Raw genomic sequence first — 13,567 nt, 5'->3', positions numbered from 1 at the left:
CCTAGACTGGCCTCACCCAGGAAATTCCTTACTCTGCCACCAGACAGAGCCTGGTAAAACACGAGTCATGCATCATTCCTCTGTTGCTCAAATCTCTCCAACAACTTCCATCATCCACAGAATTAAACCCAAATGCCATGGGACAGCAATTCAAGACCCATGTTGGACATGTAGGTTACTTTCATTTCTTGGTTATTATAAACAGCGCTGCATTGAGCATAGGGGCCTGTATTCAAAGTAGCCCTTGCTTGAGATAAACGGCCAGAGGTAGAACTGCTGGATTTTATGGTAGCTCTCTTTTGGCTTTTTGAGGACTCTCCATGCTGTCTTCTGCTGTGGCTGCACCAAGTTACATTCCCAGCAATAGTGCAAGAAAGTTCGCCTTTCTCCACATCATCACCCACATTTGTTGCTTCTTGTCTCCTTGATAATTTGTCACTTGGATGGGTGTGAGGTTGTATCTCATTAAGGGTTTGACTTGCATTTCTTGATGATGAGTGACTCTGAACATATTTTCATGTGCCTGTTGCAATCTGTATGCCATCTTTAAATGTCTATTCAGGTTTTCTGCCCACTTTTTAATCAAGTGTTTGGTTTTTAAACATTGACCTGGGGCATTATGCTAAATAAAATAAGTCAAATTGAAAAAAAATTACTGTATAATTTCATTTATTTATTGTTTCAGAAGACCACAAGGAAGGGAATTAATTAACTAATTAAGTCGCTCAGTCATGTCCGATGCTTTGCAACCCCATGGACTGTGTCACGCCAGGCTCCCCTGTCCTTCACCATCTCCTGGAGCTTGTCAAACTCATATCCACTGAGTCAGTGATGCCATACAACCATCTCATCCTCTGTCATCCTCATCTCCTCCTGTCTACAGTCTTTCTCAGCATCAGGGTCTTATCTAATGAGTCGGCTCGTTGAATCAGGTGGACAAACTATTGGAGCTTCAGCTTCAGCATCAATCCTTCTAATGAATATTCACAAACCAAATATTTAAGGAGAATTAGAGGTACAAACTTCCAGATCGAAAATACGTAAGTCACTGGGATGTAATGTTCACACGGGGAATATAGACAGTAACGCAGTCACGAATGTACACGGTGACAGATACTTGCTGGTCTCACCGAGGTGATAAAGTTGTGATGTATTACAATATGGAATCACTATGTTGTATACCTGAAACTAATATGACATATATGGAAGTTTGTACCTCTTAATTCCCTTCACCTATTTACTTTGTCCCTAAAACCAGTCAATAATAAAGGAAACCAACCCTCAATATTCATTGGAAGGACTGACACTGAGATTGAAGCCCCAATACTTTGGCCACCTGATAAGAAGAGTTGACTCATTAGAAAATACCCTAATGCTGGGAAAGATCGAAGGCAGTAGGAGAAGGGGGTGACAGAGGATGAGATGGTTCAATGGCATCAGCGACTAAACGGACATGAGTTTGAGCAAGCTCCGGGAGTTCATGATGAACAGGGAAGTCTGGCGTTCGGCAGTTCATGAGGTTGTAAAGAGTCAGATGTGACTGAGCGACTGAACAGAAGCAATGTTAATTAGAACTCAATTTCTTAAAATAATTTAAAAATAAATTAATAAATAAAAGGTGAAAAAAGACCCGTGTGCATCTGGCCACAGCTGACTTCTACAGTCTGTCTCAGTCCACGTCCAGTGCAAACATGATGTTTTAAGAAAACCCAAGCTCCTCAGATGACTGGGTTTTTTTGAGTCTGCACAACTGTTCTTCCATCTGGAATGGATCCAATCCATTTTCCATCTGGTTAATTCCTGGACTTCCTCTGGGAGTCAGCCAGGGTGCCACCTTCCCCACTGACCCTTGTCCTTAACATGTAGGTGGTGGGGAGGGTCCCACTTCTACATGATCCCAGTTCTCATGTAGAAATATAATGACTATCAGACCATGACATTCATTATAATTCAAGTGCAGGGGAAATATTAAAAACTACATATGCCTGGGCTCACCTGAATACCTGAAATTGATAGGTTGAAGTAAAACTCAAGAAAAATCTTATCTATTAATTGAATTGTTGCTAAGAATTGTAAAAAAAATATTAGTTGAAACATTAAAAGCAATAGGCTGGCTCCTAGGGAAACATAATTGACCAACACCAGCCAAACAGAAATATAAAGTTAAATAGTCCCAAAACGCCTTTAAAAATAAGTGGAAGTTACCTTCCCACAAAGAAAAATCACATCCAGATAGTTTTACAGTAACCTTCAAGGAACACATATATCTTAGCCTGCTTTCTCAAGAAAGGAGAGCCTGAAATGCAGGCTTCCATGCTACTATCTTCTGGGGAATTTGATCCAGGGGAGGAAGAATGAAGAAAAATAGGAACAAAGCAAGGAAGGAGAATCAATACCAGATTCGTTAACCAACCTGGTCAACACTTTGTGTCAAAAGCAACCAGCTCTTTGATCAACTGACCATTTTCTGAGAGGCCATACAACCACTCAGAAGATGCAGCCCATCCAAGGGAAGGAAGGGGGAAGAGGGTATCCACTGGTTTCCCTCTCCCTTTGGGAAAATGTTCCTCCCACAGAAAAGTAATTCTCTAAAACTTGTGTATTACAGATGAATTGCTAGTTTGAGAGGCACAGTCAGGCTTCACTGCACAAATTCAGTTGGAATCCAGGCGAAGATGGTCCCTGTAGTGTGGCGGGACCAGAGACCGGGGCAGGTACACTAGTTCTCTGTGCTGTCCAGCAGATTATCCCCAAATACAACCCCTTGAAACAACAAGCATTGACTGTGTCACACTCCTTGGGCTGGGAGTCCAGGCGTGGCTTACCTGGGTATCTCTGGCTCAAGCTCTCTCCTGCTGTCAGGCTGGGCTGCCTCTCATCCAAAGTCTCACTGGGGAAGGACCCCCTTTCAGGTCCCCCAGGTGGTCTGGCAGGGTTCAGATCCTCACAAGCTCGAGGATTCAGTTCCTCACTGGCTGTGGCCCAGAAGCCCCTCAGATCTCTGCCCCCGGGGTCTCTCCACAGAGCAGCTCACAACATGGCAGTCGCTTCCCCCAGAGTGCGGGAGTGAGGGGGGCACCCCATTAATATTCTACTCATCAGAAGCAAGTCACCTACCCCAGCCTCACCAGTGGCAGGGGGTTAACGGGGCGTAAGTGCCAGCAGGCAGAGCCATTGGTGGCCAACTGAGAGGATGCCATCGCAGAGGTGAAGCTAAGATTCTGAGTTGTCACATAAAATCAACCCAATCATGCCCAGCTCACTCCATGAGGACAGTATGAACTTGATCCAAATAGGACAAAAGTGAGACAAGAAAGAAAGACTCCATTTCAGTCTCACTTATGAGACAGTCTCATTCACTCACCTGAGCAAAATAAAGCCAGTCAAATCCAGCAACAATGATACACCATAACCAAGTTGGCTTTTACCCTGGAACTCAAGGGTGGTTAACAGAGAATTAATATAAATATTAGTTATCAGGTTAATTAATTAAAAGAAAAAAGTATTATCATCCCAATAGCTTCAGAAAATGCATTTGTTAATATTCAATATATCATTTATGATAGAAGAATGCAAACTACTAATAGCAAGGAATTTCCTTAATGTGATAAAAGTATCTACCAAAATCACCTAACAAAACATCATTCATAGTATAAAAGCATTGTCTGCTTATGCTATTTTATCACATGCACGTACAGCCTTTTCAAAAGTTGGAACACTCTTTAAGTATGTAAACTCCCATCAATTAATTTTATGCTGGAAACAAAAAGAATGTCATTACTTGTTTTTGTCAGAAACCCAGCTTGTGGATCCCAGGTGAAGAATTGAAAACATCACTGAATAAATTAAATATCTTTGACCATTTGAGGCTGTTTGAACTGACAAACATGGGTTCATTCAGTGGGTTCATTCAACTGAGATCAACTAGGTTCAAATGCTGAGTTCTTCACCTTTAGTTACAACATCAGCTCTTGTGATAATCAGATGGAAAAAATAAACCAAATGCCCAGAAAATAAACAAATCCTCATTACTGATGCACTTCCAAGAGACTTCTAAGTAGACATGTCACCATGTGCCTGCCAAGTCAAGTGACTTTTTCCAGGGGCCTGGCCCAGCCAATTCAAGCCCTGGACTCCAACACAAGATATCCTATTCTGATTGGGCACACAGTTATCTGCATGGTCATATGCCCTGTGGGTCAGTCTGAACTGGTCTTTGCTGTGTCCGGAGCTATAATGCACCATGGGGACAAAGTGTGAACTTTTAAAGATCTAAAAGTAAGACTAGAAACTATAAAACTCCTAGAGGAAAACATAGGCAAAACACTCTCTGACATAAATCACAGCAGGATCCTCTATGACCCACCTCCCAGAGTAATGGTAATGAAAGGAAAAATAAACAAATGCGACGTACTTAAACTTAAAAGCTTTTGGACAGTAAAGGAAGCTGTAAGCAAGGTGAAAGATAGCCTTCAGAATGGGAGGAAATAATAGCAAATGAAGCAACTGACAAAGAATTAATCTCAAAAATATACAAGCAGCTCCTGCAGCTCAATTCCAGAAAAATAAATGATCCAATCAAAAAATGGGTCAAAGACCTAAACAGACATTTCTCCAAAGAAGACATACAGATGGCTAACAAACACATGAAAAGATACTCAACATCACTCATTATCAGAGAAATGCAAATCAAAACCACAATGAGGTACCAATTCATGCTAGTCAGAGTGTCTGCTATCACAAAGCCTACAAACAGTAAGTGCTGGAGAGGATGCAAAGAAAAGGGAACCCTCTTACACTGTTGGTGGGAATGCAAACTAGTACAGCCACTATGGAGAACAGTGTGGAGATTCCTTTAAAAACTGGAATAGAACTGCCATATGACCCAGCAATCCCACTGCTGGGCATAGACACCAAGGGAACCAGAATTGAAAGAGACACGTGTATCCCAATGTTCATCGCAGCACTGTTTACAATAGCCAGGACATGGAAACAACCTAGATGCCCATCAGCAGACGAATGGATAAGAAAGCTGTGGTACATACACAGAATGGAATATTACTCAGCTATTAAAAAGAATGTATTTGAATCAGTTCTAATGAGGTGGATGAAACTGGAGCCTATTATACAGAGTGAAGTAAGTCAGAAAGAAAAACACCAATACAGTATATTAACACATATATATGGAATTTAGAAAGATGGTAATGATGACCCTATATGCAAGATAGCAAAAGAGTGACAGATGTAAAAAACAGACTGTTGGACTCTGGGAGAAGGCAGGGTGGGATGATTTGAGACAATAGCATTGAAACATGTATATTATCATATGTGAAATAGAACACCAGTCCAGGTTCAATGCATGAGGCAGGGTGCTCAGGGCTGGTGCACTGGGATGACCCTGAGGGATGGGATGGGGAGGCAGGTGGGAGGGGGGGTTCGGGATGGGGAACACATGTACACCCATGGCTGATTTATGTCAATGTATGGCAAAAACCACTACAATATTGTAAAGTAATTAGTCTCCAATTAAAATAAATAAATTAAAAAATAATAATTATGTCTTTCCCTTCCTATAGGAGCCTGGGTCAGACCAGACCCTGATCCATGACCTGAGGCTCTTGGGGCCTGAACCTGCTATCAGAGTCCTGGTGTCACTTGGGGAAGAGAACATGTGACCTTGCCCATCACACACCTGACCCTCAGCAAACTCTCTAGAAATGTTCACTCACATGAGCTCATATGAGTTCAAGTAGTCACCAAAAAAGGCAAGCATAATAGAAAAACCATAAGTTATGGACTGTGTTGTTTGTTACCAAGAGGAGGCATGAGTTCAAGTTGTCATTGAAAAATAAATAAAAGGCTGGGAGTTGGCTAACTCTGAATCTTTACCTTTTTCCTTCTAATTATGTTTAAATGTCTCCTTTTCCACTTATTATGTGAGGAGCCACTGAGTTTAAATGTTCAAGACATTATTTCATGGATTCTAATTGGGGCAGAGGGTCTGTCCAGCTGTATGAGCTTGGGGCCCTGAGTAGGACTCCAGCTGCAGATTCCCCAACCACCATACAGACACACCTTATCTATCTATATCTATCCTCTATCTATCTATATCAGCTATCTATCTGTAGTGTATCATCCAACTAACTAGCTGTCATCTGCCTACAAAGAAAAGCAAGGATGTTCACCGATACGTGCAGTTCCAATCTCTGACTCCATGGGGTTTCTTCTAGCTTCCCCTTTCCTGGACCAGGGACTCCCTTTTCTAACAGGGAAAAAAACATACCTTCCATTCTCCATAATATGTTGACTTGCTTAATCAATCTCCCTTTGTGTAGCTACTGCCACTCAGCCTTTTTCCACTCCTGATATCCCCCTCACCCCCCGTGGTTCTCCACACCCTATTTAGGCTCTGGATGCCCTGGCCAGGCCACCCTTCTGAGCAGACACTCTTGCTCCCTGCCTGGACACCCACAGCCAGGCCGGGCTGCTGCTCCTGTGGACACTGTCCCACTTCAATCTCCAACTTGGAGCCACTGAGCCCCGCTTCTCTGCCCACACCCTGGAGGGTAAGGCTGTCCGCCTTCTGTGCACCCCCAGTGGCTTTAGGACTGGACTATCTAGGAAAACCCTAGCAAGGAAGGGGTTGTGGATGGGAGGGGCAGAAAAGGGAAAGGAAGGGCTGTGTGCAGCTTCTGATATCAACTGAAACTGACCAGGGGTTGTAGCCTTTCTTCCCAATCAACTAACCAATCAACCATCTTTTATTCCACGTTCATTATGTTAAGACAGTTGGGAATTGAGGGTGGAATACAAAGACACTTCAAGAAAACCTGTTTCCTGTCTTCAAGAAATATCAGGGGAGATGAGATGAAAAATTTTAATCAAAACTAATAACATAATTATATGTGTGTCTGTTGTTATATAAAATGTGTACCCAAAAAAAGTAGATTTAAACCATGAAAGATAGCTCAGTTGGTGAAGAATCCACTGCAATGCAGGAGGTGGTGGTTTAGTCACTGAGTTGTGTCCAAATCTTGTGATCCCATGGTCTGTAGCCTGCCAGCCTCCTCTGTCCATGGGATTTTCCAGGCAAGAATACTGGAGTGGGTTGCCATTTCCTTCTCCAGGGGATCTTCAAACCCAAGAATCAAACCCAGGTCTCCTGCATTGCAGGCAGATTCTTTACCGACTGAGCTATGAGGGAAGCCCAGTTCAATTCCTGAGTCTGGAAGATCCGCTGGAGAACAGATAGGCTACCCAATCCAGTATTCTTGGGCTTCCTTGTGGCTCAGCTGGTTAAGATTCCACCTACAATGCAGGAGACCTGGGATTGATCCCTGGCTTGGGCAGATTCCCTAGAGAAGGGAAAGGCTACCCACTCCAGTGTTCTGGCCTGGAGAATTCCATGAACTGTATAGTCCATGGGGTCACAAAGAGTGGGATATGACTGAGTGACTTTCACTTTTATACTTTCTAAGAAATGGGCAAAACACTGTGGATTAATTCTTACCTATGTAATATAACAAACAGCAGTTTTGAAAGAGGCCCCACCCACCAGGAATTGTGATGGCCAAGTATTTAGTCACTGCTTATCCCTGACTCGGGTGTACATATTACCCTAAAGTGCAGGTTGGTATCAGATAATACTTCTGTAAAGAGAGGTTTACAGAGTTCCTCAATAGAATATTAGATTTGAAATATATAAAATAAAACCAGTGATTTATTAAAATATGTCAGAACTTTAGTCACCACAATAATTCTTGTTTTCATTAATTTGCTGATAAAACTGTTGAGACTCTTTCTTTCTTGATTGTTGCTCTGGAGGAGTAGATGCTACTAACTGGGGGTGGGTGGAGATGGTCCTTTGAGAATCAGATAAGCTGAGTGTACGTATCTGGCCCTCATTAGTCACCTCTTTCATATTACACAATATATAACACCACACAGACACTGAGAAAGCTAAATGAATGTGTGGATACCCTAGTCATCCAGCAAGTGCAATAGATGAAGGCCGTCTTTATTTCTGAGTTTTATCACAAAGTAAATCAAGTCCCCTGAAACTGTGGGACACAGCTCCTTGAAGAACAAAGCCCAGGTCCTTAAGGGAAGTCAAGCTCCACTTATGGTCTCATCTCTGAGCACAACCTTCAGAAAAATGGGTTTTTCCGGTCTTATAAGTCCTTGACTGTTTATCTTCAAGGGGATCTGCAAGAGTTAAGAGAACCAATGAATGAAGCACCACCAACAACAGAAGCAAAGTAGACAAGATACATTACAGACAATAATGCTTTACAACCATATACAAGCTATACATCATGTATCTTTGATTTTTTTTAACTAAAATTCAATGTGTTTAATAGCTATAGGGATGGACAGGCTGTCAATATTTCCTTGATTAAACTTAAACACATCATGACTTTCAGAAAATTGGTCTATTTAACTTGCTATAAAATACATGGGCATAAAGTCATTTCTAGTACTCCCTTACTATTCACTTTAAAAAAATTGTTTTAATTCCTCTTTTACTGAGATATAAATGATCAACAGTATAAACATTTGACTTACATATATGTGAAATTACTACCACAATAAGTTTAGTTAACATCCATCAACTCATAAGAGATAGAAAAAGAAAAAATACTGTTTTCCTCTCATGAGACCTTTTAGGATCTACTCTCTTCTACTATATAAAAATGTCAACTATAATCATCATGTTTTACACAATAGTTCTAATACTTATTTATCTATAACCAGAAGTTTGTACCTTTTGATCACTTGCATCCAATTTCCCCTCTTTATCTTTGATTCTCTATATTTACTCTGTAAGTTATGTCAAGACTGGATAGTGAAAGCAAAAATTGCACAAAGTATCAATTGAGCACTATGCCTATGAAGCATTATGCCTATTTTTTAAAAAAACATGCCCTGGTTCCAAGTGCAGGGCAAATGGTGAACTTCTGAAGACCTACAGTGTTTTGTCTGAGATTTTTAGCCCCATTCTCACCCAGTCACTCCTTCTGGGTTGGGGGAACCAACAGAGTGACCTAACCTCAGTTGACTGAAGGACAAACAAGGAGCTGTGGAGGGAGAAGCCCCAGCCCATTGGGTACTGGGTGGAGCTTGCAGCGGCATCTGCCCTTCCCAGGAGTGCCCGAGGCCCCCTTTCTCTCAGGGTTGAGTCCCTGTGTGTGCACACTTACAGGACGCCCACACAGATGCCTGGAAGTAAAACGGAAACATCTTTATCCTCCTCTTCCCTGAGAAAGCTACTCAAAGCGAGCAGCTGCTTATTAAATGTATGACTCCTAGAAATAAGCCTTATTTTAGGGCCATGCTTGAGATGAATCAATGCCAACTGTTCTGTGTGCTCCTCAGAGAGTGATTCCAGGTCTTTCTATAACTGCAACAAATTGTTTTTTTTTTTCAAATGGTAAGCATTTTCCCTGCAGATAGACACACAGACACACATAAAATGAGCAAGCACACAAATGACGTCTGTTAAATTTTTAAAGTTCAAATTGTTCCATATTTGTGTCCAAGAGTTCTAATCAACTGCAAGTCACTCCTTAAACATTTGCCCAATGACGTCAAGGCACCACTGGGCGTTTATGGAAGGAATAAAATGAGGGGACAGAGTTAAAGACCTTCTTAGGTACAAAGGAAACAAGAATCAAACTGGCTGGTTCAGGGACAAAGTATTGTCAGGTGGGAGGACCATTGACTCCAGCCTGTGGTACCTGTAAACACAGCAGAGGGGAGAGTGAGCTCTGGCCTGGATGGGGAGGCTGCATGGAGGGGCTCAGGACTGAACTGGAACTCGAAGAGGGAGAATGGACTGTAGACAGGAAGGACAGGACAGGAAGGGTAGACAGGAAGGACACATAGTCATTCTGAGAATGTAAAGGGAGCCCAGCTGGATGGCAGCAGGATCCCTGGCAGGTGAGGGGCTGTGGGAGCCCTTCCCATCCGGCAGAAATGCTTTCACTCAGGGATCACTGTGGCTGCACAGGAGGATCAGTGGGGGTGCTCTCGACACCACACTATGGGGGAATTATTTTAGAGAGTCTGAGGTGACCTCGGCATCGGGATAATGCTCCCCAGTGATTTCTTTATACAAATAATGGCTGAGAATCACTGTCAGGAGAGTTTCTGTAAGTTCCCGTGGAGAAGGGCATCACTGAAAAGTCATGACATGGTCATCACTGCTCTCACCACTTTGTACATTTTCCTTCCTTCTAGTGGACATGAAACCAAATTTTAAAAGTTGCTCAAGTTCACTGACTTTGTATAGTTATGTCACACTAACTGCCTTGACTCTAGATGACCTTTATAGTTGGGTCTTTATGAAGCCACAGACTTAGCCCTCCAGGGATAAGTTTTATAGATACAATCTTATAGACACAGAGAAATACATCTTGGTTAAAAAATTCCCAATAAAACATTATTTATGCAGATAGTTAACTGCTAACCTGTGTTTCTTTACAAGGTTTGAAGGAGAAGTTCTGCAGGACTCTGACAACAGCAAGTTTCATATTCATGATGGCAAACCTCATGCCAATGCAATTTCGGGGTCCAGTTCCAAAAGGCAGGTAGACGTAAGGATTTATGCTGTCCTTGTTCTTCTTACTGAACCTGAATCCACAACAGTAGATGAAACAAGTGAATGAAAAAGAAAAGTCACAGAAGCTTCAGGTCTGAAGTTTTAACTTAAACCCTCAACCAGTAGCATAAGGGAGACTCCTGTGGGTGGGTGACTGAATCCTGCTGTGGTGATTTTGCTGTGAGAAAGCTAAGCCCGAAAGCCTTCCCATTCCCTGGATCCTACAGGAGGTTTCAGTCTGGATGAGAAAATAAGATGAAGGCTGCTTAAAGAAAATGTATCTTTAAATATGAAATTTACATTCAGGGTGGTGAGATGCTCACACTCTGAAAGGCAGTTAGGAAATGAGACTGATTGCAGGAAGAGTGGGTTCCTGCCTCCATGAACACTTATATTGGTCATGTGCTCAGAGATGAAGGAAGCAGCAGAAACATCTTTAAATATTTAAGTTGTTAGTTTTCTATTGTTTTCCCTTTGCTTCCTCTTGTGTGGATATGTCTCTTTCTCCCACACACAGAGGTTGCTGAGGTCAGTAGATTCATGAGGGCACGTGACTCTACTATACTCTGGTACAATCACTGATTTTTTTGTCTATCTGTTCCACAAACTGATAAAGTCCATTGCCGGGGTCCAGCCCCGGTGGATCCAGGGAATTCGAAGCGGGGACGGTGTCGGCGAGGATCAGGAAACAACTGCTTAATTAAACTTTAATTAAGGATATAAAGAGTAATAGAATAAGGATAGCTCAGTGAGGAAATTCAGTGGAGAAAAGAGGCTGAAATAAGGATAGCTCAGTGAGGAAATTCAGTGGAGAAAAGAGGCTGAATAATTCAGCCAGAAGCTGAGAGAAAGAATGACATGGGGAGACCAAGTTTTGGTGAACAAGGCCCGCACTTTATTTTCCAAAGTAGTTTTTATACCTTAAGTTATGCATAGAGGATAATGGGGGAAGGGGTAGAGTCATGCAGCAAGCCAGGCTTTCTTCCTGCAAACTTATCATATGCAAAAGTTTAGGTGATTTGCATCATCTTCTGGCCCAGAGGCCTGTTAACATTTTAAGACCCTTTCTTCAGAAAACTTATTTTTCTCTAAAGGTGATTGGTCAGGAGCCACCCTCCAAAAGCATTAGATAAAGTTGCATTCCTACAGAGCAAAGGTGTGGTGGGCTATAACAAGAAAAAGAGTTAACTCAAGGGTCCCAGGTTACAAACATTAAAGCTACTACTTACACCAATTATATTAATCAATACACTGCCAGGGACACAGCAGGTAAGGGATATGGAGACTTAGCAGCAAACATTGGCCCAACAAGTGAAAATCCCTTCACCAATACAATTTTTAGACAGTTTAGAACATCTCATGCCTCTCACAGTTGGGAGGCTCTGAGCAATCACATGTGGCCAGAAAAACCTATTCGGGCAGGCTAGAGACTTCCAAAGAAATTTGTAGGTTGAAACACTATCACACCCAGGAACTTTATTAACTGGAGCTGTAAGTTAAGTCTTTTTTCAGAGAGAGGTAGTGGGGGACAGCCCCCGTAAAGTCAGAGGTGTAGGTGAAAGCACAAAGCAGAAAGTAGGCAGACTCTGGTTTTGGGGGGTAGATGCTCGAGAATTTCCAGGGGGACTCCTGAGGCTCGATCCCGCCTTTGCGTATGCCGAGCCTCCTTCCTCATGACCTTTGTCATGGGTGGAGCTTCTCACACTGGCTCCCAGCAGTGATAGAATTCCAGTTGAGCTATTCCAGATCCTGAAAGATGATGCTGTGGAAAGTGCTGCACTCAATATGCAATATGCAATATGCACTCAATATGCAATATGTCGGCTCCCGGCAGTCCATGATGGCTAGACCTCTGCTTTATTCAAATTTGACTCCTCAAATTTGGATTTGGAGAAGTGATAATGGCATTATGGTTGTGTATATTTTAAACAGTCCTATTATGGAAAATATTCTGGAAGAATACAGATAATGTGACTGCAGCTACATGGGAAATTCGTCAAAGGGCAGCATCTGAGTGCTGCAGACCTGGGTCAAAGGCTGTTGAGCAGGGAATGGACACATACTGATACATTAAAAACGATTCATACAACCTGTAACTATAAACTGTACTGTGTATATGTCAAAAACTCTATAATCGGCTGGCCCAGACCCTGACACACACAGGTGAGCACTAACTCTCTGCTTGACGGCTGAGTGAATCAAAGGGAAGTACAGTGAGTGGTCTCTTGTTTTACGTTCCTGATACTGCAGGAGGGGAAGCTGAAGTTGCTGAGCTTGAGGGAGACACAGAGGTTCCCCGGTCCAGAACAGAGGACTTGGTGGACTCTGACTCTTCCTTCAACAATGCTAAGTGTACAGGTTATGCTAGTACCAGGGGCAAAAAGGTGAACGAGACACAGTCCCTGCCACCAGGGGGCTTATAGTCAGGAGCTCATAAAAGTCTAGATCCCAGATAGTGCCCTAAAATGTTCAATCCAAATTTTGCTCATCATAAAATAAATGGGAGAGCATCAACCATTTTTAGATCCAATCTGTGTCCAAACCAGAACCTGGCTCTGAATTCCCAGAAGACAATGCTTAACCTCTCCAACGCGGGTGTCTAAATGTCTAGAGAGCAGAGGACTTCTCTTTGGAAGGTCAAAAAACATGGAGGCAAAAGGGAGCTGGCCCAGGTCTACAGCCACAGACAGAACTAGGCCACCTATGTCTCCTCCATCCTCACTGAGGCTGCTGAAACCACCTGGGATGAGACCGCTAGGTCCTCAGCCTACACTCCCAAAATGATAATGGAGGAAACAGCAGCCAATGTTTAAAGAAATGGAAATGTGGGAATGTTAGTGATTAATTCAAAGAGCTAAGGAGAACAGACAGAAAGACTCAAGGAAAAAAAATCAATACACCTAAAATAATATAGCTATTAAATAAATTATAGCAGATGCAACAATTATATATATATATTAAAAATAC

At 42.4% G+C, this 13,567-nt stretch overlaps 1 protein-coding gene across 1 annotated transcript in view; it reads right to left on the bottom strand.

The window, feature by feature from the left end:
• Nucleotides 1–7,996: 7,996 nt before the first annotated feature.
• The window catches only part of LOC102412400 (cytochrome P450 3A24), a 42,676-nt gene continuing 37,105 nt past the window's right edge, over nucleotides 7,997–13,567 (bottom strand). The window contains exons 12-13 of the mRNA XM_006042985.4: nucleotides 10,470–10,632; nucleotides 7,997–8,205 (exon numbers count right to left, since the gene is read on the bottom strand). Of these exons, the coding sequence (XP_006043047.1) occupies nucleotides 8,110–8,205; nucleotides 10,470–10,632 (259 nt within the window). The 3' untranslated portion in view covers nucleotides 7,997–8,109. The remainder of the gene's footprint in view (nucleotides 8,206–10,469; nucleotides 10,633–13,567) is intronic.

The sequence above is a fragment of the Bubalus bubalis genome, chromosome 24, assembly GCF_019923935.1.
Source record: "Bubalus bubalis isolate 160015118507 breed Murrah chromosome 24, NDDB_SH_1, whole genome shotgun sequence".
NCBI classification, from domain to species: domain Eukaryota; kingdom Metazoa; phylum Chordata; class Mammalia; order Artiodactyla; family Bovidae; genus Bubalus; species Bubalus bubalis.
Note: the sequence above shows the minus strand (reverse complement) of the source record. Positions and strands in the feature narration are given on the sequence as shown.